Source organism: Alosa alosa, chromosome 7, assembly GCF_017589495.1.
Source record: "Alosa alosa isolate M-15738 ecotype Scorff River chromosome 7, AALO_Geno_1.1, whole genome shotgun sequence".
Classification (NCBI taxonomy): domain Eukaryota; kingdom Metazoa; phylum Chordata; class Actinopteri; order Clupeiformes; family Clupeidae; genus Alosa; species Alosa alosa.
This window is the reverse complement of record NC_063195.1, coordinates 36,053,920-36,071,007: the sequence shown is the minus strand read 5'-3', so window position 1 is coordinate 36,071,007 and position 17,088 is coordinate 36,053,920. Positions and strand designations below refer to the sequence as shown.

General features: G+C 38.5%; 1 protein-coding gene across 1 annotated transcript; it reads left to right on the top strand.

Annotated features, from left to right (window-relative positions):
- The first annotated feature begins 1,328 nt into the window (after nucleotides 1-1,328).
- tmem178a (transmembrane protein 178a) lies at nucleotides 1,329-9,105 on the top strand. The gene is made up of 4 exons (XM_048249170.1): nucleotides 1,329-2,154; nucleotides 3,621-3,734; nucleotides 4,157-4,294; nucleotides 5,638-9,105. Exons 1-4 carry the CDS (start codon nucleotides 1,743-1,745, stop codon nucleotides 5,877-5,879), a joined length of 906 nt encoding a protein of 301 aa, XP_048105127.1. The 5' UTR covers nucleotides 1,329-1,742; the 3' UTR covers nucleotides 5,880-9,105.
- Nucleotides 9,106-17,088: the final 7,983 nt, after the last annotated feature.

Here is a 17,088-nt window from a genome sequence, read left to right as displayed (position 1 = left end):
TTTATTTTTTTTGGGGTGGCATTGAGGAACATGGGGGCCCATCAGGGGCCCAGGATCTTGTGCTACCTGGTTGGGAAGTAACTGAATACATGTATAACGGATAACATATTTAAAATACAAATTATGAGAAACTGTATTTTAAATACATTTACCATTTAAATGGGTGGTATTCAGAATACAGTTACACTGATAAATTTAAAGGATTTACATTCACACATTCATTCATTACATCATTATAACACGTAGACCAAGGCTTTTAAAACTTAAATTCAAATGTTTTTCTATTTGTATCTATGTATCTCTCAGGTGGCTCCTTTCTCTTTCCCTCTCCATTGATAGCCTAAATTTATTTTATTAATTTATGTACAGTATGATATATGCCTTTACCTTAAATGTAATATTTTGATGCCATTTTAAGTCATTTTGGTCCGCTAAGAACTTTAAACATAAAGTATAAACATTTTGAGCCAATTATATCAGTTCCCTAACCATCACCAAACATTTCATCATATTTTCATGTTTTCATACATGCCCATCGGAAAAGACTTTTAAGACTTCTGAGTCTTGGGACCGTCAGAGACTTTGAGGTAGATAAAAGCTGCCTTTTCCTTTCCTCAACTCCATAGAACTTCAGAACTGCTTGGAATGCACACTGAAAGCAAAATACAAAAGGAAGAGGCTATCTACACCAAAATCTTCTGTTAGTGAGCCCATAACAAATTAGTGAGGGTCTCCAGCAGATGATGTGCAGCTTAGACTCCTAAAATACTGTACACAAAGGCTGGTCACTTGAGCAGAGGCCATTTCATGGACAACTTAAGGAGTGTGCATATGACTTTGGTATGATTTACTAAAACACACGTGAGTTAAAAAGTATGCTTTAAAAAATACTTGCATGCATGTCACCTCCCTGGCTACTAACTTTACTTTTAGTTTTAAAATAAAGTGTAAAACAAATTTAGCTTAATATTGCCAAGTGATTGTATTTCTTCCAGAAAATACAATCACCAGGCTGCAGGCCTATCAAGGTAGTCTGTCTAATCTGTTATTCCTTAAATAGCCTACTTAATAGCTAAGGGTGTAGCCTTGGCACTGTTACAGCCTAAATGCAAATGAGAAATGAAAAACAATATTGCTTGAATTGTTGATATGAGGAATGTCCCACAATGGGCCGTGTGTTCCTCAAGTCTAAATGATCACAACATTAGCCTCATGATATTCTGTTTATTAATTCTCATAAACATGCCCATGCTTAGGTAGCCACTTCATCATCTTAGCCTATGACACAAAGCTCGCGATGGGAGTGTTTGGCCCGTCTCGTGGACACACCCATCGCTAAGGTTTGCTCAGGCGCGACAACCTTGACATTCCCTCGCACTTTTGTCGGCAAGGGGTTGACTCCCATAACGAACGTTTTGGATTAAGTATAACAACTTCTCTTCTTTTAAGACGACGGTCACAGGGAGCGCGCAGGTAAACTGTAGGCTATGTTATTGCTGCTGGCACGTTCGGTGCAGCCCTATAGCTGCTAGTCAGCTGTTAGATCTTTCAAAATACACCCTCCCTACCTATGCAGCTGCAGCCGATGCTACTGTTTAGGGGGGAAATTACTAAAGACTAAATTACATGTGTAGGGGTCTGCAGAGAAAGTTAACTGGTCATGCCTAAACTAGGATAATTGATGTTCTAAGGTCATTCCGTGGACAGAAGAGCGTAAAGAACTCTGGTCTGATGTTTGAAACATGGAGAAACAACCGCTTGTAACGACGCTCAGCTTGTCCATGAGCCTTCTTTCTCTCATTTTACTGGTCACCGCTATTTTCACCGACCACTGGTATGAAACGGACACAAGGCGACACAAAGAGAACTGCGATCAGTATGGCACTGACTCCAACGATCAGAAAAACAGGGAGATGCCCATTTATCACCTGCCGTTGGTTGACAGTGGCAACCCCAGGCGCAACCTGGCTCTAATGAAACCTATTCACGTTGGGAGTCGAGAAGAGGAATTGCTCGAAAATTGGAGGGCGATTTTAGGGATGGGGATTCTGGAGACGGAGTGTGGGAGACCGCTGTTCTCCACCTTCTCTGGTCTGTGGCGCAAATGCTACTTTCAAGGCATTGACCGGGATATTGACAAACTAATATCAAAAGGTAAGATAAGAAATGTAGCCTTAACGGAGATAGGACTGATGAGTGCAATGTTCTCTGACTGTTGTCATTTGTCTGATTTGTGTTGTGTTCAACTGTAGGCTAAGTTGTCCGTTGCGTCAAAAGAGAGGGCTTTTTATTCGCCACTGTAAGCCGAATCGTTTCCTGAGAAAATCGATGAAAGCGCATCTTCCTTATAGGCCTATAGGCTATAGATCGGCTGATTCATCACGTTTCTATCCTTGTGCTTGGACAAGGCTATTTAATGCAAAATCACGCAAGTGTAGGCCTTATTCTCGCTATTGTAACTCAAAGTGTCAGTACAACAAATATCTAGCCTATAGTTTTATCACCTGACTCCAGCAGTGTTTACATTGGCATAGCTAACAATTACAAATGCCTAGGCTTATGATCATGTTTGAAGGGCCAATTAGTTGTATATAGATAAAACAGTATATTGCCATGCGAAACATTTAGAAGATTAATTTGACAGCTTGGACAAACAAATATAATTTAAGTCATTAATGAAAAGAGTGATGCAGGTGCATTTTTCAGCATACTGTAGCCAAGGCAAGGCACTTGACCTTCATCCTCCTGTTTTTCATTACTGCAATAGGAGATTAAATGTGTAGTTTGGCCTATTGGCCTACTGTGCATGTGTACCCCTAGAAATGAAACCGGTGCAGTAGTGCTAGTGGTCACTGAGCAGGGTAGATAGATAGATAGATAGATAGATACTTTATTGATCCTCAAGGGGAAATTCAAGTAGACATACTTTCTTTAAGTGTAACCTTATATGTGTTTTGTAAGTTTGATATATTGCTGATAAACCTGTTTTCATCAGTGGTTCATTACAATCATGATACAATTTGTATGTGCAAATTGTTTCACTGTAAATATATGACACCTGCCCATGTAAAAGCCTCAAACAACAACACTTAAAGGATTGCACACAAGCTGTCTTGTTTTCGAGAAGATATAATACAAAGACTGCATTCACTTGGCCTGATTGCTGCAGTCCCCTGTGCAGGTCTGGCTCCAGCATAGAACAGGTCCACCACTGAAGCCAATTTCTTTTCTTTTTTTTTAATTCAGGCAGATAGTGACAGAAGGTCATGCAGAGGGGTGGCAGGAGTGATGCTGCAGCTATGAACGTTATAAAGCATTCAGGCAGTATGATGTGCAGAGGCCTTCCACATTGATGGAGTTGTGTTGAGAGTGATAGCATATATGCTACACACATACATTGTGACACTGCTTATTGATAGACTGACAGTGGATGTGTTCGATAAATAAACAACAGGTAATTTGTGTCCTGCCACTTTACTGATTAAAAGAAAACTGTTAGAATGATTATAAAATCATGCTTCCTTCTTCACTTAACGTTAAATACTCTGGTAAGGTTAGGTCATTTGAGGCTCTTCACAATAACTGTAATGATTACATGAGCCTGCAATCTGTCTACCTAGGTATTGCAGATCGTTGCACTACTGTAAAGTATCACTTTTCCCAGCCCATCCGGCTCAGGAACATCCCCTTGAACCTCACCAGAACCATCCAACAGGACGAGTGGCACCTCCTGCGTAAGAGCTTTTGTTTCCTGACGGTGTTTACACTATGCATAGCACTCCAACTCAACGTCTGTGAGCTCACAGGCACACAACAAGTGTGCATTCTCTTCCCTGTCTTTACCTTTTTTTTGGAAAAATTCATTGTTTCATTTTTATGATATTCATTTTACAATTTTGCTGTGTTATTCTGGAATGATTTATAATGTAAATATTTAAACTTTTATGGCTTAATTGTTGTTTTCAACCTAAGGCATGATAAATGCGTATTTAGCATCATACAAGAGTCACTTTGGACTTCCTGTCCAAACATACAGAGCTCTGAGGCAATAGCTAGAGTAAATGTGCTACATATCTTTAATCTTCCTGCCTGTTGCCTAGTCACTGTGTGGGTGGTTGTCATGGATACAGTGTGTGTGTGTGTGTTTCATGAGCAGATCTGCGGCGAATCACAGCAGGATTCCTAGGGATGGCTGCTGCCGTACTGCTGTGCGGGAGCATCGTGGCAACGGTAGGATTCTTCTGGGAGGAGAGCCTAACCCAGCATGTCTCTGGCCTCCTCTTTCTCATGGCAGGTAAACTACTTGGATGTCCTCCACTAGCCAAACAGCCCATCTGGATGCATTGTACTTGTTTCCTATGATTTTAGTGCGCATCAGATTCAGCTTATCACTAGTCTCCTGGATTTTCTATTCTTCCTGTTGGCTGCTGGGTTTCTATTAGCTGGTAATGGCCGTTTTGTTGCCTGGTAAAATGTATGAAAAACCGCCAAATTTATGTCATGAAGTTTGGTAATAACAACACATAAGTACGATGTAGACCAGGGCATTTGGGTTGACAGAGAAACAGCCTGATCTATCTTTTTTCACCGAAAGGGAATGACCAAAGATTCTTGATTAATCTGCTCTACTTCAACCCTCTCTGGTTCCATCAGGCTTTAAGTAATACTTCCATAATTCTGGGTGGGATCTCTTTTATGTTCATGCCTTTATTTGCGTTTGGACTATTTGGTTATCTTCTTGGACTTTGGGACTAATATGGCACTGAGTTCTGGGGACAAATTAAAAGTTTGCTACTACCTTTTCAGTATTTTGTTGTTTTGTAAGTGTTGAGTTTCTAACCCGTACCCAAGTCAGACATGATTCAGTTTTATTACATTGATATAGGGTAATTTACTTCACACTTCTTCATATGCACAGTACATTACGTACATTTTATCCTGAGGGACCCAGTGCAGTGACTATTGAACTGAACTGAATTGAGCGGGTTGTATTGAGAAAGAAAACCATGGGAGACATCATCTCATCGTTATGTGAAAAGATCTCATAATTATGATTCCGTTTCTGGATCTCATCAGGATTTCCTAATAATGTATTCAGTTTTGTTAAAGGCAGGAGTCAAGTGACAAGGGGTACAAGCATCAGTGACCATAGCAGTAGGCCATGAAACCCGAACAGGGCTATTTCTGTGAGCTTAACACAAAGCTGAATGGTTTTGTAAATAACCAGCAGCCACTTTCTCTAGACCTTTAGGTGCAAAAGAGAGGTTGGAGAATGGCCTGTTTTTGGACATGTCTGGATGGCTTCTTCAAGTGATGTTAATGATAGCTGTTTAAAGAGATGAGAAATGATCAAAGTGCAGGGAGTGGCTCATGATATGGGTGGTGATGTGATGAATGACATTGTAAATTGAGAATGGGTCAAAGGCAGATAATTTTTTTTATTTTTACTCTGACTTTTGGAGAACATCAGAGAACCTGGAAGATTACAGAAACCTGGTCAGCTTTTACTGAACAGTTTAAAAAAAAATGTTTTTGGAGCTCTTATTTCTATGTTGGGATTTGTTGATATCCTGTACAGACCTTCCAAGAATATTGAGGCTTTGATCTTTACAGTATGTTTTCACTTTATCATTTCAGGAATTTTCTGCACCATATCGCTGTGCACATACGCAGCAAGCGTGTCCTACGAACTTGCCCGAAACCCACCGTTTATCTACGGTCTACCCAGTGATGTAGACCATGGCTACAGTTGGTCAATCTTCTGTGCTTGGATCAGCCTGGGTCTTAGTGTTGCCTCTGGGTGCCTCTGCACAACATATCCCTTCCTGAGCCGCAGTAAGGCCCTTCAGTCCAAAACTGCTCGGGAATCTTCAGTATGAACAGCTGCCGGTACACTTGAGGAACCATTCCAGCTCAGGTTCTGCTGAGCAGTGAAGATGGAACTTTGGAATACTCACAGCAACAGTTTGTTTCAATCTCTGAAATTTCATAGAAAATGTAAATTGTTTCCTGTAAGAGACTGGTATCCCAGCCTTGGCAAAGTCTTGGCAGGCACAAGTCCATTACATAGGCTAGTATTGCTACACATTAAGGTGATAATGCAGTGCGCCAGTGTTGCAAAATGTCATCTAAGGCCTATTACAGTAATCCATGTATGCCAACACAAAGTCCTTCTAAGCACACGCATACTGTATACACACGCATTGACTTTAATTCTAAATCATGTTTATGTAAAAAGTAAACAGTACCAATCACACACAAACATTATGAGTAGGAATACTATTTATGGGACTTTTCATATGAAGCCAGGTGTTGTGGCTGAATATTAAATGGTCTTTACATATTTTGTCATGTGACACACAACAGAACTAATGTGGAACAGGTTTTGATATCAAGTGTTATAATTTATTGTATGCGGCAAAGTGGATTTTGTTTATGTGTTAGTATTCAGGACTTTAGTTCCATTGATTACCAAGGTCAAAAACCTTTTTCCTTGTTGAATATTAATCAGACACTCAAGGTTTGGCCTACGTGACAGCTGGAAAAGATGTATATGTAAGCTGTGCACTGTATGTATAGCATTGACTATCAATTGTTTTTATTGTTGAACAAGATCAAATGCTGCAAGACATTATTGGTGACGTGGACACATCTGGTAGATAACAAACAAAAGAATGTGATGGAAAAAAGGGTTATGGTTAAGTTCTTAAAAATAGCCATCCCAGCCCAAATTAAATGTATGTTGCAGTTTAAAACTAGAAAAGGAAACAAAGCAAAAGAACAGAGAACTGAACTGTCTGAGAACTGTGAGTGACAGCTGTTGCTCAGGGCAACGCTGTTTAATGATGTTTATTGATCAATTGAACCTTCATTGTGGACACTTCAGCCTTTACTTAAATGTTGATCTAATCACAAAGACACTTCTCATTACTTCTGAGCTCATAGACAAAATAAAAGTATTTGAACTGTAAATATAATTAATTCAGTATCACAGTTTTCTAAATTCACACATATTGTCCTACTGGCTAGTTTGTCTAATGCACAAAATACAAAATCACATGGGTGTTGTTGCAATACAGACATTTTACCAAGCACTTTTCCTCCATTGTATTAACTAGACAAAATGTCAACCAAAGGCTAAACAAATCTGCTATTCATGTCCTTTGCATAGCACATGAATGGAAAAAAGCAAAGGAATAAGTGAATCTCATGCTGTGAATTTATTATGGTAAGTCAAGCAAAAATGGTTCCTTAAAGCTTTGTGTTCCTTAAACCTAGATGTTAGCTCTGTGAAGTGAGGCTCATGCAATGCAACTTTGAGTTTGCAACAAGCTGCTCATTTAATGAGCAGACAGTCTGTCAAATACAGGAAAGGGCAACTCTAACTGGTCTCAGCCAAAATAATGGAATTTCTTGACCAGATTATTTAAATATTTTGCACCCAACATACTTAATGACCTGGTTTCATGGATTACGCATATAGTCCTGGACTAAAAGCATTTTTGAATGGGTATCTCCATTGAAGTTACAGTAGGCTATCTCTAAGTCTAGCAGGCTTGTGCAAAATTTCAGAATTTAATTGAAACCGGCTTTTAAATTTCAATTCAATTCTTGAATTTCACTTAGTAGCAAACAGGAAGCAGGATTGTAATTCGAATTTTGCACAACCCTGAAGTCCAGGTGAATGTATGGGAAACTACCACATATGCAAACACATATCAGTTGTTGAAACACAAATGTCATTGTTATTTGGAAAATGTATATTCATTTTGAATTTGATGGCAGCAACACATCTCAAAAAAGTTGGGACAGCTTCACTGCTACAACTCTTCTTTTGTCAATGGAAGAGACCAGTTACTGGAGTTTTGAGAATAAATTGTTATCTCGTTCTTGCCCAATATATTACTTCAACTGCTAGACAGTCTTCACAACTGTGTTTTGCGTTCAATGATGCACCCAATGTGACAGATCTTGACTGTCGGCAGGCCATGTTAGCACCTGGACTCTTATGGAGCCATATTGTTGTGATATGTGCAGGATGCAGGTTGGCACTGTTTGTTGAAAAAGATGTTGTCTGGAACTGTACACTAACAATAAGTTGGATGGTCCCTCTCCTCTTTACCCCAGAAGACGCGGAGTCCATGATTTGCATAAAATTACACATTTTTCCTGGTCTAACCACAGCACAGGATGCCACTTTGCTTCAGTCCATCTTAAATGAGCTTGGACCCAGATAAGATGGTGGCATTTCTGAAACATGTCTATGGTTTCTTCTTTGCATAGTTTTTAAGCAGCGTTTGTGGATGGACCATCAAACTGCATTGGTAGACAGTGGTTACTGGATGGTTTCCTGAGCCTATACAATGATTTTCTGTACAGAAGCAGGTCTGTTTTTAATGTAGTGCAATCTGAGGACCCAAAGATCACAGTCATCCAATACTGATTTTCAGCACCATCCCTTGTTTACAAAGATTTCCCTAGATTCTCTATATATTTTAATGGCATTACGTATTATGATACATATTTCATCACAAATTCATGTTGAGGAACATTATTCTTACATGTTGTATTATTTGCCCACACTTTTGTTCACTTTTGAGATGCTCTTTTTCTATCCAATTATGGTGCCAGTTAACCTATTAGGTGTGAAAATGTCCTCCTTGTTTTCTTTAGCATTAAACAACTTTTCCAGCCTTTTGTTGCCCCATCCCAACTTTTTTGATGTATGTTACTGGAATCAAATTCAAAATGAGTATCATTTTGTCAGTTCAGATTTGCCAATTTCAACATTTGATTGGTCTATGTCCTTTTTGCAACTAAATATGGACTTATACAATTGGTAGATTATCACATTATCAAGTGTCCCAAACTTGTATAAGGGGTCATTTGTAATAATTACCACCAGTGTTGTTGGTTAACATTTCCACATCCAATATTAATCTCCATTGACAGAATAATTTTAAGTGAAAACATGTTCCCTTTGAAAAGTGAAACAATCAATTTTGGACTGTTCTTTTGGCAATACATTTGATAGGAAATCTGGTATTAAACATGTTCATTAAAGGGAGCCCATATAATGGTTATCAAAATAAACATGTTTTGTTACATTCTGTTCCTATTCATGATGTAAAAGATGCCCCCAAGTGTAGCACTGTAGCTGCCTGGCTACTCTAGGTATTGGCTGCAGCAACTCAAGGTAGCACTTTTTTTTTCCTTTTTTTTCTGTACTGACAGTCCTCAGTGACCTCAAAAACAGATTTGTGTGAAAAAAACGCCGGAGTTCTCCTTTAAGTCCTTTAGTAATGTGCCTTGCCCTATTACAAGATCCCTTTTCTAAATGTATTGCACCCTATGCACTGTATGTAGCAAAAATTGACTTACATCTCACCATGTCAACTATTTTAAAGGTTCACAAACTTTATTGTTGAGAGTGATTTTCTTTAAGGCCTTGCGTGGCTATGTAAAACAGCCAAACGTGCAAAAACCAAAACAAAGGAAATTTATTTTAAATGGATATCCATCCAAGTAAGTTACCAGAGCCATGAAAGCCTTCTTCAATCTAAATCATATCTTCATAGAAAACCCCTTTGAACCTCTGTGAAAGCATGTCAAAAATACATGTAATTCATTTCAATATTTTATTCCTACCAAAAGAAGAGGCAACAATTACACTCACTTAATTAGATAGCCTTAATTTTTTTTTAAAGTATATTTTTTGGGGTGCCTTTTATGCATTCCTCTGCTTTTAAAACATCGGGGGCCCTAATATGTATGAAAACGAAAAGTCTAATTGAATGTTATTGTTGACCATCACCCATGATATTGCCAGGTAAACCATGTTACAATATGCACAGGTATTTATGAGATGTTTTAGTGTTGCTAAAGAGTGCAATAATGCAAGCTAGAATACTCAGAATAGAATACATTGCAATCTATATTCTAATAGGCACAAAAACTCTGCAGTCAGGTGTGTTAAACTGGAAATTAACATAGGAAAAGGTGACTGCTTGCTTTATTTTATCAACATGTCAACCATTTCTATGCAAACAAATAATGAAAACATACAAGAAGCTTTCATTACATTGTAAGAATAGAATACTGGCATTGCTCTGTTTTTTGTTTGTTTTTTACAGAAATTTTCAGGAACACTGCTAGGCTAAACACATTGTTTTATCAATTTCTACTGAGTAACAGACTTAACAGAGTATGCTTATGACATTAACATGTTAAAGGAGAATTCCGGTGTGATATTGACCTAAAGTGTATTGAAACGTGATACCGAGTGTGAACGTATGTCTCATAGCCCATCTCGGCTTGTCCCCTGCACTCCAAAATCTGGCGCTAGTTAGCCAATGCTACCAACAGCATTTTCAATAGTGGTGCTTCGGCATCGGGCTAGCCATGCAAATAAATCACTGTTTTACACCCATTTACGAGGCTCAATGTATCTCCACACTTCATTTTCATTTAAAACGAGACATTGAGAACTTTGAAAAAGCACTGGTAGTTTACTTACAAGACGATTTATACAGTCTGTTCCAGCATTTCCACTGAATTATTTTTGGAATCTGATCCCTTATCATACCTGTTCATTCTTACTCGTTGCTCGACTTATCGTGACTAAATTCAAGATGGCTGCAAACGCTAAACTTCGTGAAGATACTGTCTGTATAAATGCGTCTTGTAAGTAAACTACCAGTGCTTTTCAAAGTTCTCAATGTCTCGCTTTTAAATGTCAGGGCCCTCGGAAGTCTACCAATGAAGTGTGGAGATACATTGAGCCTCGTAAATGGGTGTAAAACAGTGATTTATTTGCATGGCTAGCCCGATGCCAAAGCACCACTATTGAAAAAGCTGTTGGTAGCATCGGCTAACTAGCGCCAGATTTTGGAGTGCAGGGGACAAGCCGAGATGGGCTATGAGACATACGTTCACACTCGGCGCCATATCCAAAGGCTTCTACTTTCAGATATTCATTACATTGAACTGATAATAAAAAGCAAAACTGCCCAGCCTTTACAAAAACAGGCCTACGTAAATAATGGATAGAAGGACTAAGTACAGCACCCTCCACATCTACTGGCACCCCTGGTTAAGTTGAGTAAAAAGAGGAATGAAAAATCATCTTTTGGTGCTTTATAGTTTCACAATGAAAACACAGAGGAATAATCCAACCTTCACGAGACGCAAATTTATTCTGAGAAAAAACAAAGCATCATAAATATTTTTGACAAAACACATGAGAGTAACAATTACTGGCCCTCTTTGACAATATTATAAATGAAATGTAAATTAATATTTCTTTAATTTAAATGCAACTTCTTCACTGCAAAAAATAAAATATGTCTGTGTTTTTAATCTTATATTAAGATCAAAAAATATATTTGCTATTGTTTTTATTGTGAAAAGACTTACCCAGCACTCTCTCAAAAGATAATTTTTACTTAATTTAATATGAGTTTGTCTCATTAAGACAAATCTGCTCAATGTACTGGCTGCCAAATTTGCTTTTTTTATCTTAAAATAGGTCAAACTCATCTTAAATTAAATCAAATGTTTTTACGAGACAGCACTAAGCAAGTGTCTTTATACTGAAAACAATATCAACTAGATTTTCATCTTAATGTAAGATTAATAACACTTTATTAGATTTTATTAGATAAGCAGTTTTTGCATTGTTTCAGTTAATAAAAATGTGTATAAACTTCCAAGCATTCCATGACTTCCTGTTTCATTAAGGTAAAAAATAAAGTGACACAGAGGTCAGATGTCATTCTTTAACATGAGAAAGACAAGAGAATACACAATTCAAATTTGTTTGGGATAATGTGTTGACCTCTATAAGTAAGGGAATGGCTAAAACAAATATTTGCCTGAAAATGCCCTATTTACCATTGAAACAATAATTAATAGATTCCAATAAACAAGAAATGTGACAAATTTGCCTGGATAAGGACCCATGTTGCGAAAGAGTTGCGGACAAAAATACCACCTTAGGGTCACAGAGTCAACAAAAAAAACTTGTGAGATTCATATTACCAGATTATTCAAAATACATGACAGGGGAAAAAAGGCCCCTCGCCATTTAATTAAATGTAAAAGGTTGGAGTTCCAGAGTACTATTGTGACTTGGAATCACCTGCAATGGTGTTCTGTTGTGAGATTAAATTAAAATTGTATTTTTTGGCAACAAACACTCATGGTGGGCTAGGCATATATAGAAGGCTCACTATACTGAAAAGAACCCCATGGCTACTGATAATGTATGATATAGGAGGTCATAAGAGAAGATTAAGACCTGTTGTATTGGCAAAGGGAGGCTTTAACATCCATTAAATACAAGGGTGCCAATAATTGTGGCACATGTGTTTTTGTTAAAAATATTTATTTTGTTTATGATGCATCATCTTCATTTTGAGTTTCAGATTAATTGCCAATAGATGATTGGACCACCTAGTGAATAGAATGGACTATCCACTGGGTGGTTTTTGCTTTTCACCTCTCAGTGAGTTCGCTACCTTAGAATAATAAGGTTCTATCTGACATTTTTGTCAAAATGGAGTTATTTACATATTTATATTCTTTGAAAGTTTCTTAAGTTCAGATGAGGTGTTTCTTAAAGTTGTGTACATATTTGGACTTTATATCAAAAATAAATTGTTCCATTTACCATGTAACTCTATGGAATTCTAAAACTTTGAAGCTCAATATCAGAACTACTCAAAAGATAGAACCTTATTATTCTAAGGTAGCGAGTTCATTCAGAGACTTTATAATGAGACACAGCGCTCAAAGAATCCTCCATAGAAATGTATGGGGTAGTAATGCCAATATGGCAGTTATCTACACATCCCGGCCTTTCCTGTAATGTAACCAACCGCATTGTTGGAAACGGCATGATTGACGTCATCTATAAAATAGCTGCCCAAAATAACTGCCCTAGGGCTATATCATACAGTTGGCGCAACCTGCCGCCAAGCACGATGCAAAGCTTGTTCTTATCTTATCCTAATTCAGAGATTATTTTTTTGCAATGCACACCAGTTCAATTAAACATTGCGTCCATGTGCGTGTCGATTAAAAACATAGGTGTGGTCAGGCGCATAATCCAAAAATCGTTATCTTACATCCACTGAAAGTCAATACGCCACTAACCAAGAAAAATCTGGTCTATAGCAAAAAGCACATAATAAAGCACAATGGTAAAGATGCCCTGTCACGAGATGTAAGCAACCCTTAGCCGACAAAACGAGTCCCAGGCAGGCAATGACTCATTTTCAGGATGAATATCCATAAGATTTTTAGTCAGTCATTGGAACATTACTGGGGCAAGTTGTGCTTTTTTCAGGCTATTTTTTTCAATTGTAACCCCTTGTCAGTCAATTGTGTAAGTAAAAAACTGAGTGTACTGCAGAACTGTTTTGTCATTGTCACGTGAACTTAGTTTCAGTTCAGTTTGCCCATAAGTTAAAATAATAATTGAGTGTAGATGCATGTAGGATATACTCTGCTAGTCACACACTAGCAAGTATTAGTGGAATCGTGCAAGCAGATTCCTTCAGACGCTCTGACTGTCAAAATACCGACCTTGATGTTGCACTGCTTGCTTACTCTCATTGTCACTCTCATTGGTTTAAACTAAGGATTACGCCTAAAACACACCCATGACTGATTAAGAAACATAAGAACAACCCTTTTGAACAATGCGCTTGGCCTCTGATCACAAAGTCATGCTGTTAAATTAGCAAATGTGGACCGGACATGCCTTAAATGTCTTTAAACATTATGGGCCCTATCGTGCACCCGGTGCAAGGTAGTGCAAAGCACGACGCAAGGCTTATTCTTATCTTATACTCAATAAAGTCAGGAAATCGCCATGCGCTGCACTTTTATTAAACCTTGCGCCCAGGGGTGTGGCAATTAACGACATAAGGTGTGGTCTGGCACATGATCCAAAAATCGCTATCTTACACCCTCTAAAAATCATTACACTACTGACTAGAGATGCACCGATTGCAATTTTCTGGGCCGATACCGATTTCCGATTTTTCATAGAGTTTGACCTGCCGATACCGATTTTAGCCGATTCCAATTTCATTTCTTCTAACCATTTTACAGCACACACACAAATAGTTATTTTATTTTATTAAATGTTTATTTTATTTTTTCTTTGATAGAACATGTTAATATAGACATGTAATCAACTTATCAATGATGAAATGGCTGTTAAAAAAAAATGGAACCGGTGAGCAGACAGATTCTTTTTCAAGTCTAACTTCAGATGCAGTATCAAATTATGGATTAAGTTAAGTTAAGTTATGGAACACCCATTTTATGCTTCTCACATCCAATATCCAACTAAAGATTTAAGAACAATTTTCATGATACTGCATCATACTACCATGTAACATATTTTCATATGCATTGATGAATTTATGAGAGGGCGCGGGAAAAGTGGTAGCAGCCTAGGCTATCATGCAAACACAGGGGAGAAGTGCTAATAGCGATTAGGTGCTCCACCATATGAAAACAGTGCACGTCTGTTTTGCGGTGAAAAAATTAAATCCAAATTCCGCTTAAATGCATCAATTAGGCTATAGAAACTTACAGAGACGACTGATTCAGTATTCAGAGCATCAGTTTTCTTCATTGTAGGCTACTATGTCAAAAGGAACTTTAACGTTTGTTTGCCTTTCTAATAGGCTATCGTTTGTTCACTTTCACGACATCCACTTCTCAATCTGCTAGACTAGGGTATTTTAAGGCATAGCCCTAGTGTACGTGCAAATAGTTAGAGTATTTTTTTTTTCAGTGGAGTAGAACTACTAGGGCTACTGTATGTCGCTGCTTGTTGACATCTTATTATGTAGCCTAGCCTATGATCGCTAAACTTTGATTATTTTTAATGTCGCAGTCGTTTATCTCCGTTCAGCAGTCTTGTGGTTCAGCTGTGGGCACGCAATTAGCGGCAGTGACGTGATGAGCGATGTTTACGTAGCCTAATGAAGTGACAGCTTAGTAAAATCCACGCAGTAGGTCAATGGTAAAGCACAGCGTTTGCTGCATAGAAAAACTCAGTAGCCTATTAGCGCTTTCTTTGTAGCCCTACATCCAGCTCTGAGTGTTGGCCTGGTTGCTAGCTTCTTCAAACTTTGTAAACTCAGCTGGGTGTTGTTACAATTGCGGCGCACAAGTGTATTTGACCGGCATAAAATCGGCATGTCTCAGACTGACCGGCTGGTCGCCGGTCATGGCCGATCACGTGAAAATCGGCCGATTCCGGTCACCAGCCGATCTATCGGTGCATCTCTACTACTGACCAAGAAAAACCTGGTGGCGAAAGGCACATAAAGCACAGCTGAAGACACACTGTCACGAGATGTAAGCAGTAACTCCTCTGCAGGATAAATATAATATCTATATTTTTATTCAGTCATTCGAATATTATTGGGGTAAGTGTTGCTTTTTCAGGCTACATTTTCGATGGTAACCCGTTGTCAGTCAATAATAGGGTTGGGCACCGAAACACGGTTCTAATATGGCACCGGTGCCAACACAAACGGTAGTAACGGCTCCTACACACAGCTGCATGTTTGCGTTGCTGGAGACGCATCCCATTCACTTGCTCGCATTGAGAAGTTCAGCTGTTGCTGCACCGACAGACAGCACCGGCCAATCAAGCCAATCTATGGACGGCACCAACCAATCACATTACGTTTTACTTCAAGTCATTTGCATAGCTACCGTAGGGAACACCCACTGGCATGCGTTGACGGAACGCAACTGTGTGTAGGAGCCGTAACTGCATCGAATAACAACGTGGATTTCGGTGCCTCATTTCTATGAAACAACATCAACAGTAGGCTAGCCTATACGTTACACAATATCCTTGCTAATGCGCTAACTGACATTTATTTGAAATGTTCAGCAAAGTTGTAAGGTGAAAACTTCACAGTGTGTTAAACAACATAATGGCATGATATTAATCTTTCATGTGCATGAGGCCCATAGGCTATAGCATCACAATGAATATGAAGATCATGTTAAAAGTTAGCTGGCAAAAACATAAATATGTAGGTTACATACCTGATGTCACTGAGCTGTCAAAGAGGCTACGAAACCATCTCCGTACGTTATTGCTAATTAAACTCAGCTGACTGGTGTTAGCGCATAGCCATAGTTACTGTTAAAATGCCTACTAGGCTAGCGCTGGGAATCTAAACACTTCAACACCGACATGTAGCCTAACATGTTCAAAACTACTGCGTGTTATGGGTTAAGACATGAAATTTCTTGAAGCATTTGGGAACATACTGAATTAACTGGAAAGTAGAGTCCCTGTTAGATTAGCTTGCTTGCAAATGCCATTGTCCATGACCTAGCAGTTTTATGGCAAGCGGTTTTAACATACCTTATGGCAAACCGCCTACACTGGGTAAACTTGAAAGCAGAGCTACCATTGTGTGTGCATGCATGGCAAGATCCGCTACCCGATCCGGCAAACTTTATAGTACAGTTATAGCTGATAGAGGGCCGCGAAGTGAATGCAGAAAGTGCCGTTCACCATGTTACGAGTTGATGAACCACTGAAACGATTTTGGAAACATTATTTTAAGGTACAAAAAACTTTTGGTGTTGCTTTAAAACATTTTAAAAACAAAGTACCGGTTCAGGCACCGTTTCGGCACCGGCACCGTTTTAAAAGTATCGATTTAGCACCGGTATCGGATAAAACCCAAACGATAGTCAAACCCAACCCTAGTCAATAATGAAAGTAATTAACTGTGTAGAACTGTTTTGTCATTGACTATGAGACCACAGTGAAGTAAGCTTTCACTCACACTCACAAACAGGTTTTAGTAAAGCAAGGTTTAGTGGAATCCCTGTTCCATACAGTCTTGTGTACAAGCAGATTCCTTCAAATGCACTGCTGACTATCAAAATAAATACATTTTTAAATCTCTTTCATGAGTTATGAATTGTAAGACGTAATACATAAAGGTGAATAGAAAACACAGTCTCTTGAGCAGAGTCCCACCCATCCAGACCATGTGATGAGTAGTTTAATTAATTTACTGCAAACAATAG

Bases quoted from the DNA above. Each gene is read 5' to 3' on its own strand.
- tmem178a (XM_048249170.1), top strand. From the start codon at position 1,743: ATGGAGAAACAACCGCTTGTAACGACGCTCAGCTTGTCCATGAGCCTT. The intron at 2,155-3,620 runs GTAAGATAAGAA...CTGTCTACCTAG, and splicing joins TGACAAACTAATATCAAAAG to GTATTGCAGATCGTTGCACT. The intron at 4,295-5,637 runs GTAAACTACTTG...TTATCATTTCAG, and splicing joins CCTCCTCTTTCTCATGGCAG to GAATTTTCTGCACCATATCG.